The 22,011-nt window shown below is 48.5% G+C and overlaps 2 protein-coding genes across 2 annotated transcripts in view; one reads left to right on the forward strand and one right to left on the reverse strand.

Moving 5' to 3' along the window:
• The window catches only part of NME7 (NME/NM23 family member 7), a 98,630-nt gene extending 97,942 nt beyond the window's left edge, over positions 1–688 (forward strand). Inside the window, exon 12 of the mRNA XM_069867827.1 lies at positions 343–688. Within this exon, the coding sequence (XP_069723928.1) occupies positions 343–375 (33 nt within the window). The 3' untranslated portion in view covers positions 376–688. The remainder of the gene's footprint in view (positions 1–342) is intronic.
• ATP1B1 (ATPase Na+/K+ transporting subunit beta 1) lies at positions 420–15,208 on the reverse strand. Its single transcript, XM_069867840.1, has 6 exons — positions 15,007–15,208; positions 12,037–12,165; positions 4,867–5,022; positions 3,949–4,133; positions 2,488–2,568; positions 420–1,822 (listed from the first exon to the last, which is right to left on the reverse strand). The coding sequence occupies exons 1-6, from the start codon at positions 15,104–15,106 to the stop codon at positions 1,556–1,558; spliced, it is 918 nt and encodes a 305-aa protein (XP_069723941.1). The 5' UTR covers positions 15,107–15,208; the 3' UTR covers positions 420–1,555.
• Between the last annotated feature and the right edge of the window lie 6,803 nt (positions 15,209–22,011).

The following is a 22,011-nucleotide window of genomic DNA, read 5'->3' on the forward strand; positions in this document are numbered from 1 at the left end:
TGCTTTAACCCACACTAAGGATAAACCACTTATACCTGTGGTTACTGCTAGAATGTGTGGCCTGTACCTCCAGGAGGAGAGAACATTCTGTAATAGCAAATAGGATGAAGACTTCTTGGATTCCCCAGCGTGAGCATGGGCACATGCACCACAGCAGCCTCTAATGCAGCTACTGCTCAGCTCGCAGAGAGGGAAAAACAAGCAACACCAAACCCCTCTATTCCAGAACCGATGCTTAACACATTTGCTCACAGGTGGGAGCAGCAATTTAAGGCAATCCTTGTGTTTGTTTCAGCTCAGATCTTCCAGGAATGATAAAGATGTGTTTTCTGTTGGAAATAGGTGCAGTACTTCTTCAAGATTCTGGACAACTAACAGCCTCCATCCTCAACCAAGGCAAGAGACATGCACACAGAACAGTGTGTTCATTCATTTATTTGTCCAACGTTTCAACCTGACTGAAATACAAGATCAACAAGAGCACTGTACTCCTGGCTATTATTACATGTTAGAACATATAGTTTTGCACTTTAGACGACATTTAACACCATTCTATGGGGTACTGCATTGCTTTTATAAAGTTTAAAATAAAGATTTCTTTTCAAACATGTGACTTTGGTTTATTTCATACATTACACTTTCTTGCAGAAAAAATAAAATTGTACAACTGCATAAATATAAAATTCTTCCACCATGAAAATGGTTAAAACATTCAATAAAGACATTAGCACCACAGTGTGCGATGCCTCCAGCAGGAAAAAAAAAAAAAAAGAAAAGAAAATATACAAAGCAGAGTTACGCCTATCACCAAGGATAGTGATAGCCTGACCCGGTCTCTCACACAACATACAGGAGGATGAGGGAGAAGGTGGAGAGAGAGACAGCATTCGCTACAAAGCACAGTACACAATCATCTATTCTCTTTAGCTTCACTTAAGTTAGTTTCCCCTGCTGCCCCTCCAAATAAAATACACTAACACCACAGAAAAGTCAGAAGCCGGATGGAGTGCTGTTAAATAGTCTCACGGGTGAGCCTTTCTTTGAAAAGGAACAAAATAATGAGAAGTCTCATGCCAGTTCTAGTCCCATTGAGTATTTACACCTTGGACAGCAAAAGTCTTTGCTCACAAGAAGTAGAAAACAGATACAATACATGGCTTGAAAAATGACCAGAGTATGCACCTAGAGTACTGTACACTAAATAAAATACACAAGGCAGCAATACTTAGGGGCCAGAAACACTGCTTACTACAAGTCAGTAATGGAATCATACTTTACAGTAAAAATGGGCATGTCCCAAGGCTCAATTTTGTTTTTCTTTTCTCATTTACAGTAGAATAAATATTTGTCGCTATTGCTACACTTTGTTTACATTCTAACCTAGTAAATGCAGAAAGCTAGTGTAAAGCATATAGATTACGTGTAGGTCCCATACGTATGACAGTTTGTTCAAGACTAGGAGGTTTTATCTTTTGTTCTTTTTTTTTATTATTTTTACCTTTTTCAAATGGCTAGGAGGAGGAGAGGAGGGGGGGGAGGAGAGTTGTGCTTTCAATCAGCTGCTTTTTATGTCAAATTTAATATCAAAACGTCCCTGGAAGCGGTCTTTGTCGCTGTACTGGATGTTCTGCCCGTAGGCCCTGCACTCCACACGCACCTCCATGTCGTAGGTCAGGTTGGTGAACTGCACGGCCACCAGCGGCTGCAGGTACCGTGACTGCAGGAGCTTCCCGTAGTAGGGGTAGTACTGCAGGGCAAAGCCGGAGTAGCCGCCCATCCCATAGTACTCCACTGTGCCGACTTTGTCTGCATCCTCCTCTCGCTAGGGAGGCAGGAAGAACAAATGATGTCAATCACCCAAGCTCTCCCATTTGCAGCGCTCTTCCCCAGCACCATCTGTTTTTCACTAAGGCTGCCCGCCACCTCTCTTTGGCCACCACTGATCCTCATCTTGATAGCACGAGGACGGTCCCAGTGGTGACAAGGACACTTCAGCGCTGTCTAACCAGTGGCTGCACAGGAAGCAGCTCCCAGCATGCACCAGCCAGGAAAAGGGCTTTTCTTTATTTAAAAACTCAGCCCCTTCTTTTTATGGGTGCAGAAGTCACCACAGCTTCCTGTTCTACCACTGCACTATCTTTGGCTAAAAAAAAAAAAACAAAACCCTGCTGTTTCTCATCTGCTTCACGATCCATGTAAGTTACCTTTTCCCCACAGTCCTCCTTTCAGCTATCCAGTGCAGCCCTTGGAAGCAAACCAGCTACTTTTAAGGATACCCTTTGCCATTCAGCCCTGCTTCTACCCCTCACCGTGAGGGCAGCACTGAAGGTCATTTGTCACCAATGGGGTTTTGAGAAACTCCTGTTCCGGAAGGGGAGATGTTCCAAGCAAGAACTATCCCAGTTGTCTGCAGAAAGGCAGCAAGAGGTCACTGTACTCGGATAAAGACTTAGCCAGTCTCCCCTGCAGCTTCGAGGCTCAACTTACCTTGGCAGTGCAGTGCACAGGGATGAGGTACGGGTGGTATTTTGACATAACGTCTGCAGGGAGGCTGTCATTCAACGGGGCCTGGAAGAAACCCAGAAGAAGGGGCTGTTACACACAGGACACTCCTCTGCAGCGACCCTCGCTGGGCCAAACCACGTGCCATTCACCAGATTCCCTTCTAGCTCAGTTTCAGAGACAACAGCTCTTGGTGGTGGTTCACAGGATGGACGGGCAGCATAACACAACTAGAAGCTGGGAACCTTAACCCAAGCAGGGCTGTTGTCTTAGTTTTACTGCTGGGGAGGCCAAAGCAAGCAGATCAGGCTGTTTTCCATTTCCTGGTGTCACTGGGGAGAGTGTTTCATGGCAGAGTCCTAGCTTGTGGGGCTTGTTTGTGCAAAGCCCAGGCAGTGGCAGGAAGAGACATGCTGCTGCGTGTGCCATCCCACAACCGCAGCACATTCCTGCTAGAAGGCACCCACTACTTCCACCCCAAATCAGATGAGCCAAAATTCAACTCCTTTAGTACAGGTAAAGCTCCCTTTGAAGAAAAACATTCCTCAAAGCACATTAGCTTGGCAGTGTAATTCCCTGTCCTCAGCTCCACTGAGGCATGGTGGTGAAGGTGGCTTAGCCCACCATTCGCACTGGTTTCCATCCAGAAGATGGAGGGGCAGGTTTTGCACACCACCTTATTCACTGACATGTGCTCTGCAGCTTAATTCTTAAGAGAATCTTTCTGCATTTAAGTGCATCAGAGAAAAAACTTGAAGTAAAAGCCATTCCTGTCCAGATTAACATCCTTCAGCATTACTGCAAACATGCCTTCAGGTGCAGCACAGAGCAAGCAGGTGACAGACATCCTATAGCATCTGGGAAACTGCATTAAGTAACCTAAAGATCTCCACACCTTTCTCGTGGCAAGAGCTGTGCCTGACCCTTGGACATCATCTGCACTTTAAAGGCTATGTATCAGCCTGATAGTGAATATTAGCAGGACTTCATTTATTTAAGTGGTTTTAAGCAAGGCAGGCAACTCTACTCTGTGTGAGGAAAGGCCAGAGTAGATGGGGGAGTGACACAATGTACTGATCTTACTACAGATAAAGTCAGTCTGAGATAGTCCCAAGGAAGCACACAGCAACTTAAAAGCAGGTTTTATCACTTAAAGAAAATACCCTGTGTCAGAGCAATCCAGTCAGAAGTTACTAGATAAATAACCAGGAGTTTTCACCATGAGGTTCACTGCTACTTGTTACCAACTTGCAGTGTGCAGTTCCCATTGCTTTTTAATGAAAGCTATTTTTAGTGCCAGTTACTCAAATCGTCTCACAATTCCTCCTCTGCGGAAGGGGTTTAATACCAGTGTCTCTCCAGAGACAGAAAAGCAGGCACAGCAAATCTGCAGCCAACTCCTCCTCCTCCTCAGTAGCTTCTGCTAGAAAGGGAAGAGACACTTGCCTTAGGTTTGAAGCCAATAATTCTGTTGAGCTTGACGAGGATGCATGGTTTGCCATCCTTGTACCCAAAGGTGGAATCTTCTATTCCAGAACAGTTTCCCAGCCATTCACGTTTGAATTTGCAGACCTTCTTCTGGCCCTGGACATCGTTATATAGTCCTCTCTCTTTGTAATTGGTAGGTACGTCTGTCACGGTAGGGGGAATGAAAAGACAACCGTATGCAATGTGACCTTTTGCTTGTCACGAACAGCAACACTTTGGCTTCACTGCATAGTCAGGATTTCCCCTCATCCAAACAGGTGAATGACACTACAGACCTGCACCCAGCCACCCCCCAGATGTGGGCCGGTCCCAGACCAGCAGGTTTGCAGGGGTTTTGATTTTTAACTGACCAGTCTTTCAGAATAACAAAAGAACAAATGCACTAGCTCAGAAACTGGTTTTGGCAGCTTTTACAGGCAGGTTCCCCTCGGACTTTACATGCATTATTACATATAATCTATTAAAGGTTAATACCTCCCAGATCTTTTGCTGCACTGCATCAAGGGGACCAACCCTGGCTTCAGCAAAGTCACCAGTAAAATCCGTGGCTTTCAGACAGGACAAGCTCAGCATCACATGCTTTTTTAGAGTCAGCTGCAACTTTCTCCAAGTGAAATCTGGGAATTCTCAACCATATAACCACTACAATAAGCTTCTAGGTACATCCCAGGCCAAATCTGGTCTGTCCAAAGTAATCATTTATTGAGCAGCCATATGACTGAAACCAGAGCCTGCCAGCTTGCCAGACAGGCTCTTTTTATTACTGGTTACAACAAAAGGAACAGCCAAAGCCAGAGACCATCAGTGCTCACCCTCAGCTTCTGATGGAGGGGCACCGATCAGAGCCCTCAGCTGCAGGAAACAATCAAGACTTACCCCCACAGTCCTGAAATATTATGCTTTCAGATTGCTGATCATCATTGTAGTCCTTTAAGAACTTCTCCAGGTTCCTCACATACGGGTCATAACTTTTGGAATCAGAGGCAGTAAAGGAAATTTCTGTCTTTTGTACCTGGGGGACTTGAGTGAGTCCTAAGAAAAGCAAAACCAGGAAGAAAATATTAAGTATATCTCAGAGTTACACAGCCCCCAAGCGATGCAACACACATCAAGAACATAGTAATAACAGTCTATTTTTCAGACTTCAGAACTTGCACAAAACAGCTTAAGCTCACTAGAGGGGAGGCTCCGATGGGCTCTTATCTCCTCTTTCCAACAACAGTCTGGAATATTTGCTATGTTGTTTGCATCACTAAGCAGACAAAAAAAACACAGAATCCAGAAGGAAGACCGCAAGTCAAGGTTTTCCTCAAGAAAAACAATCAGCCACAGGTCCCCTGCCCACTTCTGCCTCCTGCCAGGGACAGAAAGCAAGCTGTCTGCATGTGAGACCAACCACACACTAGAGAGTCTCATGGAAGCCAACTCTTCCATATGTATCCCTAGCAGGTTGACCTGAAAGTCTGCAGAACACGCTACACATGCCCACTCGTGAACCCATAAAACAAAATAAAATATGAGAGGATCCCCAAGTCAGGTATGGTCTCTGCTGGTTGTAATTCACATTGCCTTTGTGTAGTCTCCCTTATAGGATGCAGGGCAGGAGATATTTTCTCAGTAAATTTATCAGCCTGATCAATTCCTCTGGTCTTCTCACACTGTAAGCAGGCATTTCTGATTGCAGAAATCACCTTCCGAGATCTCTAATCAGAAGCTCTTCACCAGGCAGGTGACTTGGAAATATCATCACACAGGAGAGATGCTTAAAAGACTGTCCTAGATTCCAGACTGTGTAACTAGCTCTGCTTTTGGCTGTAGGAGGATGACTAGAAAAAGAATACACAGAGAAGAGACTAAATACAAGTAATGCCTACAGATGATGAAAAGTGCTAATTCCTCTGCTTTTTTATTATGGGACTTGGAAATAGCTGCTCTCTGTGATGGTTAGGTCACATTTTAATTGAACGCACTGATGCATGGCTAACGCTTTAAACTTAAGTAATGGGAACTGGAATTCATGCTGCTTTTGTGGTGGCCACTGTAATTATTGAGGTCATGACTTCTGTTCAGTTTGTCATCTTCATTTTAGCAAGAAGAAGAAAAAGGAGCAGGGGAACAGCATTTGCTTTGACAGCTTTCAGAACAGGTCTGTTGCCAGCAAGTTCCCCTGGTACAAAACTCAGGCAGCTTAGCCGGCTGGCCTCAGCCCACAGGAACTTGTGACTCCAGCAATTTTTCCAAAGCCACTTGAGTGCTTCTCTGCTTAGTCCCTCCTCAAGCCAGCTCACCACTCTCCACCCCCCCTTCCCCAGTGAGTTGGAATTTGTAACCTAGGACAAAGATTAGCTTTGTTCCCCTAAATGCAGCTCCTAGTAGCCAAAGATAGCGAGACACCCAGCAAGTAGCTCAAGGTTTCAAGTTTTATTCCAGGAAGCAGGTTTAACCGCTCAAAATTCTCGCTGGTACAGACTGACCAGCTTGAGTGTTAAAAGTTTAGAAGCAACTTACTATTCCACCACCAGTATGTCCTACCCTCCAAGGTGGCTTTCAACCTCCTTTCAAGCAACTACTTGCACTCCTGTTCCAAATAGTTATAAATAAATAGAAATAGAATAAATAAGCTGGGTTCAATTTTAGTAAGGGACTTCAATGCCATCCTGCCCAACCCTCCTCATGTTACCACTCAGCTGGGAAACCATAGGCTTGGAGTCACTCAAAGTGGCTATCTGGAATTGCAGGGAAGGCAGGCCTTGGTTCCTCTCCTGGGTCTGCCTTTTCCAGAGTTCAAGTTACAGGTGTGCCATTCAAGTGTATAAATATACAATTCAGGAAAGCTTAGGCAGGGTTGTTAAGCTTCAGTCAGGCAGTTAAGCTATAGAGTTTCACCCAGGACCTATAAAACCAAGGAACTCTTCACCTCTGTTCTTATTGAAGGAGATTAAGGTACCCATGCAGACACAGCAAAGACACAGGGGAGGTCAGCAATATACGTGCTGTGGTGTGTAAAAGCCACCCACCACATTAACTCTGTTCTCTGGCTAGGAGAGCCTGGCCCCTGATGTGTACAATGCAAAACCAACCCACTGCCCACGAGAAAAGCAACTCAGCTGCAAGAACAAACTCCCATTCAAAGCATCCCTGTCTTGCAAACCTTTGCAGAACAGCGCCAAAGCCTGAGTAGCACCTCTAAAGCTGCTGCAGAGGCCAGTGAAAGAGAAGAGCCATTTCTGCTAGGCAGCCTGTGGCCACAGCTGGGCTGCTTTCAGTCAAGCTTTGGGCATTTACAGGTACTTGGATGAGCCAGATTGGACTGGCCTCCAGTACATCAGGTGCTTGCTTTGTTTAGGATAAGAGCAAAGTAGGTATCTGTCTTATGAAGTGAGAAAACAAATCTTTGTGAAAATGGAAGATTTGTTATGAACACAGCTTTATCCCAATTAAAAATGCATTGCTGGCTTCCACCACAACCTCCATTCTTGCACACCTCCAACTGACAAGATGCAAAGCTCTAAGTGCAGATCTAGCACTTCTTTCTTTGTTTTCCATCTGTACATCCCATAGCTAAAAGAAAAGCCTCAATATCGTTATCAGAGCAGCACTATCACTGAACCCTTCTTAAGTAATCTTGCTTTTTAAAGAGAAAAGTGAGCTGATTTGGTATGACAAGAGGAGGTTACCTGTGCAGAACACTTCTGTAACCCTTCCCTTACCCCCATTAGGGGAAGGGAAGCTGGTAAGGACAACAAGAAAAAACTACAAAGCTGTGCCATTCCAGTGCTACCTACCACAGCTTGATACACACTTAGGCAAGCATGCAGCTCAGATAAAGCACAGGGACAAATAAGCCTCCTAGGAGCTTCATGCCCACAAGGAAGCCGTTCATGAGCAAGTCCTATGGGTGAAAAGGAACAAAGCCTTAAGTACTTTCATAGGCATGAGCCTGAACAAACCCTCTGCTCATCTGCAGACTATGATCTGTTCACCACACGTCTGTGTCTCATACTATTAACACAGCAATGCACTGTGGTGTGATTTGTGGTGATACTGTTCTTCACACATGGAGGAATCAAGTAGCTTATTGCTAGGATGATACTGGCAAACTGCTTTTGCTGGTTTCCGCAACTGCCTCTTAAGAGTTCATTGCTAGGAAATAGGATTACTGTCTTCATTTGACTGACACTGTCCACATAAATGATGAGTTATGCCTTAACTTGGTAACAAGACACCACCTTCTGTTGACTTTCTAATTCTAAAACAAAAAGCGTGAAGTTAATGATTATTTTTTCAGCCACAGTTCCACTTCCAAAACATCACTGCAGATTAAAATTACATGTATTGAACTTCAATTAAAGCCAGATTTTCCACACAGACTTTAGAATTCTAAGCTGCAGGAGTGAGACTTCAGGAAAAAAAGGTGTCCTGAAGGTGAAGAGGAAGAAACTTCAAGTGGGAAGTCAGGCTTGTTACTAGCAGTGATTGTATAAGTCCATAGCAAACACTGTTGCAATGCTAATTTCCACGTACCATGCACTCTTAGTTCAGAATGAGTCCAAACACTCCTGGGATGACACAGATGACAGTGATCACTACACCGTTTTTATTTACCACCTCCCCAGCTCACTAAAGGAAGATAGACTTTAGAAACCTCCATACCAAGTGATATCCTTCTAAGCTTCCAGTCACTCTCTGGGACAAAGTGCAAAAAGCAGATGTAAGTTTTCTACAAATGCAGCAAAATCTGCTTGGCAGATGACTTCCCTGGAGCTTGAGATTCCGAGATTTTTCCAAATATGGGTGCCAAGACAAGAGATGAAAGCAGAAAAGTGCAACTTCATAGGAGGCAGCATACATTCCTTGCGGCTTTCCTGCCAACTCCGTGCTCCTATCCAAGCTAAATAAGCTAGGCGGGGAATACACACCAGAGCAGCCTTTTCCATGACACACTCACTGCTCCGGCACATGGTGGCCAGGCAGCACTTGAAGCAGGGACATTTGAAATCCCCTGACTCGAGCAGGGATTCTTCCTTGCAGCCGCCACTTAAAAAGATCTGTCAGCTGCAGTGAGCTCTCTCACCCCAACACCAGCCGTAGTGACGGGTTGCTGCCGTGTTTCATAGGATGACACCACAAGATGGCAGGATGTGCAGCCCAATTTATATCAGGGTGGGGAAGGGGAGGAGGAGAACAGAATATTGTTTTTTAAACACTCAGTGCACTGTGTTTAAGAGGCAATATCTCCATCCTTCCCTGTTAGCAGGGTAAGCCCTCTGTGCTTAAAGCATGGTCAGAGCCTGCAGCACATGTGGAACTGGAAGCTGGGGCTGCCAGCATGACAAGGATGGACAAGGTGAACTGTACTGCCCCTTCCCCCACCTCAAGACAAAAGAGGAGTAAAAAAACTTATCATGGAAAGGTACAAAACTCAGCTTGCCCTGGAGCCCTGTATAACATTCCTGTTGTATCCAAGGCAGAAACCAATTAGCATAGTAATGACACTTGGCTACATAAATAGCACTTTATGGCTTTCAGTGCTATACCCATGTCAATAACTCAATAAAGCATCCTGCAGGTTCTGCTGCTGTTACGAAATCTGTTGTATTTCAGAACAAGAATACTATAGCAGCCCCTACAGCATCTTCTGCAGATCCTGAAGGGAAGTGTAGCTTCCTTTTCCCCAGCCATTTTGGGCTGACACAGCAGTGAGTTGCCCAAGAAGGGCAGAGCACTGTAAGAAGAATAAAACCAGGCTTTCTAGCTTCCTAGAGGATCCAGTGCCCTATCAAGCTGCCGCTACATTTACTTGGCTTGCAAATCTTCCCACAAGAAACAGGAATTAGAGCTGCATATCATCCTGGTTTATGTAGCTCATAGTCTGCAGGGGTCTCAGATCACAGAAAGTTTAAGTTAGATGCTCACCAAGTGCAGGAGTGAACGTGCCCACAAGCGTGTTCATTACTAGAGGAGCTGTCATGCAGGGGAACACAGGGATTTCTGACCTCCCAAACACAGCGGTGCAGCAACTCACTACAGCAGCAATCTCTGAGAAAGCCCAACGTTAACAGGCTATTTTTGACTCTCAGTGGTCTAAGGGCTGCTACTGCGCTACAGGATGAGGAATGATATCAAAAGCCAATCTCCACCATGCCTTACCCCCTAGGTTTCCCACATCTGTAGAAAGTTGTCACATGATGCCCTGCAAAGGACCCTGCACTATTAACTGGCAAACATCTCCCTGAAGTTGTACACAAGTGCCATTGCAGCTTGGTTCAAACCCCTTGTTTATTTGGCTGCTTACTGTCGTATAGTCAAGGAGCTGGATTTAGTTCCCCTTATTTCAGCACATCCTGAAAGCCCAAAGATCTGACCTTTTCATTCTTCCTCTGTTTTTGCTTCTGTAGGACATGCCTCAAGAGCATCTTGAAATTCAGTTCCTCTTTTTTAATTTAAAAAAGGGCAAGTCCCAGAAAAACAACAGTGCAGAGAGCAGTTAGGACTGAATAAAAATCTTCTGCATGCTGAAATGTTACCACAGATTTTCTTTGAAATTAGAATTGCGAACTGCTATTACACAGAAAGCAAACAGTTTACCTAGAATGAGTAATTACATGACATCGGGCTAAACAGCAGGTCTATCTGGATGAGACCCAAGATCCATGGGCTTCTTTGCTAATTATTTCATGTCTAGTGAGACCACTGGGCTTCAGCCAAGGAAAAAGACATTATTTTAATAACAACTACCCCATGATTAGCCATGTTGGCTTTTCAGACACAGCTAACGGCTCTGGGCAGTATCAGTGACAATTTAGCCATTCCTGCAAATGTCACAGTCCATTGCAGAGACTGAAACGGCCGCTTTCAGTGCTTAAGACAGCATTTACTGCCAGCAATTCTGGTACATTAAGAAGCGGCACACACTAACACAGCAGTTTCAGTCTCTATCGTGTCTTTAAAAGAGTGCTGCTGGAAAAGCAGTTATCTGAAAAAGATAATTTTTTGGTGAGATATAACACCATTTGGTGATGGTAACATTCCCCATGTTGTTAGAGCAGGGAGCAACCACAGCATAGCACTGCAGACAGTGGGGCTGTTAAGACACCGTGTGACACCAGAGCCAACTTCTGTAGCTACAAGCCATCAGCCTCACAATTGTCACTTAAATACCACTGTTATTAAAAGCTTCTGAACTGTTTTACACAGCAACTGGAGACAGATCATTACCATCCCCAGTGCCAAGCAGCCTCAAGGTCATTTGTAATGTGGGAAAGCAGCAGTTGCGCAGCTCCCCCACCATGCTCTGAGCAGCCGCTGGCTGCAGCCGCAATCAGATAGTGCAGCAGAGCCTGGACAGGCAGAGCGGGGAACCTGCGGCAAGGGCTAGTTACTCCATTTGCCCCTACCCAAGGCAGACTGGCCACAGGCACTGCTCAAGAGGTCATTTTAATTATGAGCAGAGACTTATTTTGTCTAGTAAAGATAGGCAATGCATCAGCAACTACAAGACCCACAACGTACTCAATTGAGATAACCATTAGTAAATAAATGCTACCATCACTTCTAGATCACACAACATAGTACAGTGCTGGCCAATACAAGCACACCCCGAATTGTTATGGTCCCTTTTCTCCTTACGCACCCCAGTTTCATGGGTAATGCTAGTATTTTACCTTTGTCCCTTCACTTACCCACAGGAACACAGTGGCTATGAAGAAAGAAAAGCTGAACCCAGCTTCTTCATACAGCCCATTCTCAAGTGAAGCCTCTTAGCCCCACTCCATTGCTTCAGTTTAAAGGCAAGGAAGAGCAACAATCCAGTTTCAAGCTCCTGTCAGACAGGAGGCATATTTCATGGGATGCAAGCTTCATTTCTAGCAGGATTGCCTTCAAGCCCCAGTATTGTTAACACAGAAGGCTGAGAACATACCCACCCCCTACAAATGTGTTGCAGCAACGACATGCTTATTTCATCCTCCTCCTTGAGGTGAGTAACCAACCCGCCTCCCTAGAACAGCTTGCACCAAGTCAGACATGGGCCTCCTATTTAGTTACCTGGAGGTGCCACTCGATCCTGGTATTTGGGCTCAAATTCACTGACAGTGAGCAACATCACTTGGATGGTCCCAATGAATATACCTGCCAGGCAACCATAGAAGATGACATAGAAGAGGAGGATCTTAACTGCAAGAGAAAACAAAACAAAGAGGAATCAAATCAAGCCCTCAAAGAAGCCACATTTCAGGACAGAATTTGCAGCCTTTGCCACTTGCAAGTAAGAGCCCAGCACATTGAAATCAGACAGCAAGCCCTGTTGCAGAGGCATTTATTTAACATTGAGAGTATAGCCCGATGCAGACAGAAAATGTAAGCCACTCCAGTTATCTGGGGGGCTGGAAGCATGAGCCCCAGCAAGCCTACGAACCCATGAATCAGGATTTGGGATCGTAAAACATGATGCTTAAACCATGTCCTTCCATATGTCAAAGGATCCCTTGGCTGACCCAAGGCTACCTTCACACACTATCACAGATGACAACCTTTCAGGGAAGCGAGTGCTCAACAGCAAGGAGCCACGCTATGGGTGTGCTCTCAATGACACTCATCCCACAGAGATCCAGGCCCTAGAGCTATGTCCAGGAAAGCCTACATTAAATATCGTATTTGTGTTTACAAGCAATTGTGAAGCCTGAATTACTAGGGGAGATCAGGCTATCTCCTCCATTAAAGACAGCAGGAACAGAATTTGGGCCCAAAGTAGCTCCAATACTTATTCTCAAAAGTAGGAAAGCATTCGGACATGTCACTGTGCCGCAGGCTTACTAGCCTTGTATGCCCACAAGGGCACTCTGGCACTGCTCCTGCCAATTAAAAAGTGAATTACATAATAACGAAAGCCTGAATTTAGTTTTGGTCTAAAGGGAGATGCCTAGAATAATCAGGGCTGGGGGGAGATGAGCTTGGAGATGCAACATGGCTCAGACTCTGGGTATCAGTTACCAGTTTACAAGGATTATCTCAACTGATTAACTGCACAGTAACATGCCATATTAGGCATCACCAGACCACCTACACAAAGTATAAGCCAGCCCATGCCAAGCAACTATATGCTAATCAGGCTGCAGGAACAAGCAGGCCAGCGCAGAGGCCAAAGAGTACTTGAAAGAGAGCCTGCCTGACCTCAGACTGTCCTCATGAAATTGCAAATGAAAAAGAGGTGGTTTATTTGAAGGACTTGAAATGACTAGCTACAAGGGAAGGGGAGGAAGCAGTAGGTGGAAGTATCCTTCCTCCTTCCCCAACCCTATTGAAAAAAAAAATTAAACCAAAAAAAACCAAACACACTCCATCAGTAGAGAAGCCTCTCCCAATGAAAGGGGGCACTTCTGGTTGTTGTCTTTTCAAGTGTGTGGGAGACCAGCAATCAGGAAGAATGGCCAACGACATGGAGGCTGAGGGCCACTGTCAGAAAGGCACTCCATCCTCTCGTCTTCCTCGCGTGCAGTGGAGACAGGGGAGGGAGCCAGGGCTGGTGGGCAGAAGAGCTGGGTGCGGTAGCATGGTGCTCCAGGAGTTAAAAGCACTCTTTGGTATCCAGGCAGCGTAAAGCAAATGGCTGTGACGTCAGGGACATGTGGAAATTTTTTCCAGAGCACAGTCATAGGAGGTGCTGTTGTAACAAACCAAACACTAATGCTGTTGTCTGCAGCGTAACGCCTTTGAGTTTTGTAACATCAAAAGGCAAACGCAAGGAGGTAGCTTATTTGATCAGGTTCCCAGCCAGGATGCTCTTAACGCCAAAGACACCTTAAAGGTCAAAACGACTCATGGGTCTCAGAAAATACACAGCGGGTCTAGCGACAAAGCACGACAGGGTTGAACAAGAAAGCTTCCCGCAACAGGTAGGTTCGTAACAGAGAAATCGGATCATCAGCCTGCAGCTCGACTCCACAAATGGAAACCAGTCCTAGGCAGATAGGTACGGGCGCTGTGAGAGAAGGACCTGGTTCAGCCTCCGCATTTGAAGCACTGCGCAGATGCCTGGTGCCTCGGGAGCAGAAAATACCTATCCATGCGCACCCACAACCCAATTCTGCTCACGTAAAGATACAGCAGCAGCCCGCTCTAGCCCACCCGGGGAAAAGGTCCGGATGGGGCACCACCAGCTGGTCCATTACAACAAGGACACGGTCGCTCAGGGACACGGTTTAGTGTCCCATAGTGATGGTTGGACTCGATGATCCAAGAGGTCCCTGGAGGTGTTTAAGAGACAGGTGGATGAGGTGCTCAGGGACACGGTTTAGTGGCTGATAGGAATGGTTGGGCTCGATGATCCCGTGGGTCTTTTTCCAACCTAGCAACTCCGCGATTCCGCATCGCAAGGGCGGACACCGGCCGTGGTCGGCAGCAACGGGAAGGCTCTCTCTTCACATAAAGAAAATGTCAAAAGCCTCTCAGCCTGGGCGCTACTCGCACCGCGCCGAACAAACACATCGCGAGCGTTTGATGGCAAAGGCGCACAGAGCCATTTCCTTCTCGCAGGGGCGTTAAAAGCGTGGTTAAAGGGGCGTTGTTCTCTCAAGACGAGGTAAAAATTAGCTCGGTTTTCTTTATCCAGAGGTTAAAAAAAAAAAAAAAAAAAAAGGAGGGCAGGGAAACCATCAGGAAAGCCGCCCCGAGGTCCAAGGCGGGTGAGGGCCGGGAGAACAGGCTCCCCCGCCGGCGATGCTCCCGGGGAAGGAGCCCCAAGGACGAGGCGCCCTCACCAAGGTCGCCTCGCCCGGGGCTCCATCCTGCTGCCGGGAGCCCCCGCCGCCACCGGGAGCCCCACCGGCGGTCCACCCCCCCACCCCCGGGTGTCACGGGGGCGGGGGACACACGGACAGACAGACACACAGACACACGCGGTGTCCCCCCACCCCCAGCCCCGCCGCAGCCGGAGGTGGGGGGGGGGCGGGGCGCCGCAGTGCCCGCCGCATCCCCGCCGCCCCCTCCTCCCGCCGCCCCCCCCTCCCCGGCACTCACACCAGCTGCCCCCAGTGCGTCCCAGCAGCTCCTTCTTCTCCGAGTTCCAAATGAATTTCTTCCAGTTGCCGTCGCCGTCCTTGGCCTTCCCGCGGGCCATGGCGAGGGGGCGAGCGGCTCCGCGAGGCTCTGCGTGCGCCCGCCCGGCTGTGGGGGGCGGAGGGAACGGGGCGGCGGGGGCGACCGGGACAGAAGGCGAGCGGGGCCCACGGGGCACGGAGCGACCGCGCTCCCCGCCCGCCGCGCCCCTTCATATACAGCGCGCGCCCCGCCCTCCGCCGCCGCCGCCAATCGCAGCGGCCGCCGCGCGACACGGGGCGGGGCGGGGCGGGCGGGGCCTAGGAGGGCGTGTCCAGGTGGGAGCGCGCGGCCCGCGGGCACCGCCAATCGGCGCGGGCAGAGACCCGGTGAGAGGGGGCGGGGCTTAGCGGGGAGGGGGCGGGGCCTGGCGGAGGCGCGCTGCCCGCGGCCAATCGGAGCGGGTAGAGCCCCGGCGTGGGGGCGGGGCTTAGCGCGGAGGGGGCGGGGCTTGTCGCGGATGGGGCGCGGGCAGGTGGAGGCGCGCTGCCTGGGGCCGCGGCGAGGGGGGCGGCGCGTGGGGCTGCGGGGTTGCTGGAGCCGCTCCCCGCCTCCCCTCCTCCTCCTCCTCCTCCTCCTCCTCCTCCTCCTCCTCCTCCTTCTCCTCCTTCTCCTCCTCCTCCTCCTCCCGCTGCGGCCGCTGCCCCGCGCCGTCCCGCCCGCCGTGCTCCGCCTGGCTCACGCGTAACGCGGCTGCGGGAGAGCGAGCGCAAACCGCGCTCCCTGCCCGCCGCCGCTCCCGCGCCGGGAGCACCTGCCGGGAGGGGCGGGAAGGCCGCAGCCGCCCTTGCCGGGTGACCTTCAGCCGCTGGGGGTTCGGGGAAGCCCCCGTGTGGGGTGGCGGGAGCTCCCACCATCCTTGGTTCCTCGGCTGAGACCGCTTGGCAGGGTCCGCCATCGCTCCTCCTGGGGTTACCTCGTGTCCTGCCCGAGAGGAGCTGAGGGTGCTTCACAGCGTCCAGCATCGCTCCCTCCAGGACACGGGGTGAGTGGTGTGGGGCAGGCTGGCACACCACAGGCCACAGAATCACCACCTGGGAACTCATCCTGCTGCCCCCAGCCCCATCAGTCCTACACTTCTGACTTGCAGGGAAAGAAAAAAGAAGGAAAAGGGCAGTTTACCATGCCATTGAAATGATTGTTTTAATCTGCTTTGGGATCACTGGTAAATAAGGTGCCTTGATCCCACAGTACCATTACATTAATGGCATGAGGTTTAACAAGGCCAAATGCCGGGTCCTGCACTTGGGGCACAACAACCCTGTGCAGTGCTACAGACTGGGAGAAGTCTGTCTAGAAAGCTGCCTGGAGGACAGGGACCTGGGGGTGTTGGTTGACAGCGACTGAACATGAGCCAGCAGTGTGCCCAGGTGGCCAAGAAGGCCAATGGCATCTTGGCTTGTATCAGAAACGGTGTGACCAGCAGGTCCAGGGAGGTTCTTCTCCCTCTGTACTTGACACTGGTGAGACCGCTCCTTGAGTCCTGTGTTCAGTTCTGGGCCCCTCACCACAAGAAGGATGTTGAGGCTCTGGAGCGAGTCCAGAGAAGAGCAACAAAGGTGGTGAGGGGGCTGGAGAGCAGGTCTTATGAGGAATGGCTGAGAGAGCTGGGGTTGTTTAGCCTGGAGAAGAGGAGGCTGAGGGGTGACCTCATTGCTCTCTACAACTACCTGAAAGGAGGTTGTAGAGAGGAGGGTGCTGGCCTCTTCTCCCAAGTGACAGGGGACAGGACAAGAGGGAATGGCCTCAAGTTCCACCAGGGGAGATTCAGGCTGGAGATCACGAAAGATTTTTTCACAGAAAGGGTCATTGGGCACTGGCAGGGGCTGCCCAGGGAGGTGGTGGAGTCACCATCCCTGGAGGTGTTTAAAGGATGGGTGGATGAGGTGCTGAGGGGCATGGTTTAGTGACTGATAGGAATGGTTGGACTTGATGATCCAGTGGGTCCTTTCCAACCTAGTGATTCTATGATTCTGTGAAGCTAAGGTTACGTACGATCCTTACCTCCACGTTTCCAAAGCTAATTTAGATATACTCTGAATTTCCTGTTTGGTTGTAATACTGTATTCCACATATTTTCTTGCCCTTAATCTACTGATATGTTCTCTCAACTTCAAGTCCATCATCCTTTTCCTTTTTGGTCTGGGAATTTGGATGAGTGCATGTAAACCACACCATTCTTGGTATCTTCTAGCAGCTGCATGTTTTTCTAGAAGTTACCTGCAAGAATGACCTAGCCTGAAATTGAGGACCACACAACCACGCAGCTTCAGCATGCTCTTTTGGACCTCAACAAGAAGTAGTCTGGCCACCGTCATCTCCTACCCTTCCTAAACCATTAAGCTAGCAGTCAGGGGACAAGTCATAATCACAGAATCACAGTATCACTGGGTTGGAAACGACTCTCTGGATCACCGAGTCCAACCATTCCTATCGATCACTAAACCATGACCAATGTGGTGCCCTTCACCAAGTGATCCACAGCTGCAACCCAGAACCAGACCATGAAGCAAACAACTGAGACCTGCTTTTTTGGCTGTTAGACTTAGCCTACTGGAGCTGCAAAGGGTCTTCACAGTCCTAACACCCTCAAGATCATGCCACCACTCACAGCAGCGGCCGAGAAGGGCCTCCTTAGCTGTAGGCATACGACCAGACTTCTCAAAGCCGTTCAGGCTTGTGGATTAGAAAGAGGACAGATATCACGCAGGAGGTACAGAGAGGTCATGTGCCTAGAAGGCTGTGTGTGTTTAATTGGGAGTAAACGCTCTATGAAATGTTATGCATGATCAAAGGGAGCCAGGTGTGCCACATGGATTTTCATCCGAGGTTCAGAGAATCAGGTCTCAGTGGCATTTGTGTGATTAAAAAGGGATAATCAGCTAGAGGGAAGAGGATAAATGGCATCATTCTTTTCTCCTTGGTGTCTGGTCAGAGTTGGTCTTTTAAAGAGACCTGCGGATGGTGGGTGATAACAAAAGCAAACACAGAGAGCAGTATCTGATACGCAAGCGAACATCATCTACGCTGCAGGGAGGACAGTATCAGTTACAAGTTAAGGCGGCTGTGATTACAATCAAGCCAATGAGTAGACAAGCACTGCTGGAGGAAAAAGATAGGCATTTTAAAATCCCAGACCTCAGTGCAGTTGCTGCTCTAGCCAACCAAGCAGTTTCTCTTGGCTGCTGGGCCGCCAGGTCTGCACTGGCTACTGGAGAACTGAACCAACTCTACTTTTAATGCCCTAAGTGCAATTTATGGCCTAGGTATGCTACCCTACGAAGGGTAGAGGTTTGGGAATCATGCATGGATGCATGGCGGTGTCACCCAAGCATGAAGCCTACTCATCAGACAGCCTACTCTTGGACACTGTGTCTGGCTTTATCCACGGGCCAGGACTTGGCTCATCTAGTCTGCAGAGGAAAATATCACACAAGTTAGTTCAGGGCACAGGTGGTAGCAGCAGTTGGTGCAGCTCTACCTTCCTTGCCTTCTGCCCAAGCAATGGGGTCATCCAGAGCATAACAGGCATGGGATATTCAGGCATGTTCATGGTGATATTCAAACTGGGGAAGATTTGAATGGGAGTTTACTCTCCCACAGCATTATTTCCTGAAAGCACCGAGAATGAGTTTGGAGAAAGCAGCTAGAGAATATCTGAACAATTGTATCACATTTACATGGTAAATGATCTTCCTCTGAGCACATTCCCACCGTCGCGACAAGCTCTAGCGGTGCTGGTGGAAGCTGAGTTGCAGGAGCTCCTGGCTTCATCTGTGTTTGTTTAAGGATCACTGGGAAACTCTCCTCTTCCTGCACCATCTGTACTTCTGTATAAATACACAGAGAAGTCCTGTTGGGTTGGCGGTGGCCAGCGATACTAAATCCCCGTGACTACACAGGCTGGGGCATACAGGATCTGGGATGGGCAAAAGGCCCTTTATGAGGTTTGCACACCGTTCTTGCGAACTCTTTTATGCATCTGAAGCTTCAGTCCTGTGCAGGCTCAGGACACGGGCTTAATGTTGGTGAATTATCCTCTCAGAATCAGCAGAACTAATAGGCAACAGCATGCCAAATTTTATTCCAATCTACTGTTTGTTTGGCTGCTCAGATATCAATCAGGCCGTCTCTAAGGCCACCACTATATGATCTGATTTTTTAAGGGGATAAGGGGCTGAGGCACCGTTTGAAACTGCCAAGAACAAAATGTGCAAAGCAATCCGTGTCCAGGAGGAAGGACAGGAGAGGGGAAGGCTGCGCACCAGCACCTAAGAAAGAACAGCCTCTAAGGTGGAAGTTTATCTTGCTGCCCTGAGGAGTCAGCATGTGGAGAGCACTCTGGTTTTCTCTGGTGGGTTTGGACATAGCCACCAATGAGGTCCCTGCTTCCTTTGGGTCTCCTGTCTTGCAGAACTGGGAGAAAGCACCCAGGGCAAAAAGAGATATCTCACTACAGAGCAGGAGAGTGGATAATTACTTTTGACGTAGAGCGGATAATTACTTTTGACGTAGAGCAAAGAAAAGTGAAGGTTTGTCCAGCTTGGTGGCTATTTTGTCCAGTAGTGCCATTTGTGGGCGAAAATGAGACGGTTGCATTCAGGAACTCTGGGTAACGTGTGATCCAGAAACATCTCTGACGGTGGCTGTGGTTGATGCTGTGATATGCAGCAGAAGGAGAGGCACGCTGGCGGGGGAGGGACTCTCACAGACTGTGGGACCAAGTGCTAATTATAAGATGACGGAAGTGTGCAAAATGGCCTCAAGTAGTTACTATTCGTGGGCTGCCACTGCAAACAAGTGGAGCTGGGCCTCCTCGGGCTGGCGTGCCCGGGAGCTGTGAAAGGGCAGCTGCTCAAGCGCTTGGCATCAAGCCTACATCACAAACAACAGGTGAGAGAGGGCGAGGAACAAAACAGGTGACAAGGGCTGCCATGGTCCTGCATACTGCGAGCAAGAGGCCAGGAAAGGCTTCCTGCGGGAGCTGCAAGGGACCTGGAAAGGAAGAGGGGGTGACGCTTGAGAACTGCCCTCAGTGTCCCAGTGAGGCAAGTACTGGCATGTGGTCCCTATGCCAACTTCCCAGTTCTGCGGGGCACTGCCTTAGGGCTGTCCTTCGATTTTATGCCTGAAAGGTTCAGAAAAAAGAGAGTCAGCTCAGGGGTTGCTGCACATCACACTGGCTCAAGCAGGGTCTGTAGTCTCTGAGAACACAGCTTTCAAGTCTTCCCCCCTCCTTCTCCTTTTGCCCCCCACAGGTGTGGGGTCACTAGGGATTAGGTTTATAGACATATGTGGTTGGATAACTGCATTTGAACAGATTTAACTGCTTAGAGCTATGCAAGCTGAGGTAACTAAGTTCAAAAAAATCATGAACTCGTAGGCACTGAGAAAATAAATATATATAGAATTACCTCCAATCCAGCCATGGGGGCCAGTATTCCTTTCCTTAATATCAGTTTGATTAACGTATAATACAACTTGTGGGGGTGCCTGTGTAACTCACTCTTGGCAAAATGATATGGAAATGGACAGCTGTTAACATAGATAAGCAAGTGGAAACAGCACGTACACATGGAAAACCCAAAAGGGTCTGAGGGCATTTTCCCCAAACTGATCTTGCTGAAAAGGAAAACAACCATCAGTCCTCAACTGATCATGCTTAAGAGGATGGCAGCTATCAGCTGGATTAAATAGTAATCAGGGAACGACATAGACCATTTTGAAACAAAGAATGAGTTGGTCTGAAAAGGTGCATAAAAGAAGCATAAAAATTGTAGCAGGGGAGGGAGAGGTCCCTGACTGGAAACAGAGCAGCAGTCCAAACCCAGTCTGGCACATCACCACCTCTGCCGAGGCCAAACACAGCAGTTTCCCCATCCAAGGGAGACTGTCAGCAGGCGGCACCCAGCACATGGCCTGAGCCTTTGAGGTACAGCACATGGAGACCCATGCGCTGGGGGGTTGTGGGTGACCTCCTGGGGTGCTTTCCCACCACTGGCTGCGTCAGCTGTTTGTAGGGAGTAGCGTGAGAAAGGGGTGTGAACAGGGGGACCCATGATCCCAGGAGTGACCCCACCCTGCCAGACAGAGAAGGGTGGGCGCCTGTGTTTGTGGGATGAGAACTTCTGGGGATTAATTACAGAAAGTGTTTAGGAACTTTACAGGAATTTATTAGGGTTTTTTAAAATGTCTAACATTGTGTTTGAACTGCTGTATTGCTGACATAGAAACTGAATGCGTAGTTCTCTGATTGTCAGTTAATTATATGCCCTTAATAAATCAATAAACCATTTCCATCCTGATTTGGTTTAACCTACATGAGCTGAGCCATTTATCCCTGCAACAATGACCAACTGATATAAGTTTTTGACCAATCCTGGCAGGAGAAGGCCTATATATACTTGATGATCAAATAAAAATTCACTTGATGTGGAACTGGAGGCTAGGTGCAGGGCACGGGATGGTTTCTGGGGTGCACGGGCTAGCAGGTGGAGAAAGAAAAATAGAGGTGTGATAGATGTTTGATAACTGGGATGAATACTTCTGGTTCCTGTGGCTGACCACAGCCACCAGCCGTGAAACTCACCAGTTATCAACGCTGTTCTGATGCAGGCAAAGGCAACTTGTGAAGGCAGCAGGAGTCAAACCATATTGCCACAATCTCTCTTCTTAACTGATGCAGTAAAAATGACTTTCATCTCCTCACTGAAAATAATATTTGAATACTTTCTTGCACAAAATTCACACTCTTCTCCTTGGCACATCTGGAAGTGACCACCACGCAGGGGAGATGCATTGCCCAGGAACTAGCTATGAAGTTGGCAAGAACAGCACATGTTAAGTGAGAACAGGCACCTAGAGCCCTTACTCGAGTGGCAGCCAGCTTCCTAGTACACAGCCACTGAGCTCAGGCACCTACATGAG

The sequence above is a fragment of the Phaenicophaeus curvirostris genome, chromosome 1 (assembly GCF_032191515.1).
Source record: "Phaenicophaeus curvirostris isolate KB17595 chromosome 1, BPBGC_Pcur_1.0, whole genome shotgun sequence".
Lineage (NCBI taxonomy): Eukaryota > Metazoa > Chordata > Aves > Cuculiformes > Cuculidae > Phaenicophaeus > Phaenicophaeus curvirostris.

Coding starts and splice junctions, on each gene's coding strand:
- ATP1B1 (XM_069867840.1), bottom strand. CDS start 15,106: ATGGCCCGCGGGAAGGCCAAGGACGGCGACGGCAACTGGAAGAAATTC. Junction 4,134..4,866: donor AATATTTCAGGACTGTGGGG/GTAAGTCTTGAT, acceptor CTACCGTGACAG/ACGTACCTACCAATTACAAA. Junction 2,569..3,948: donor TTATTGGCTTCAAACCTAAG/GCAAGTGTCTCT, acceptor GGTTTCTTCCAG/GCCCCGTTGAATGACAGCCT.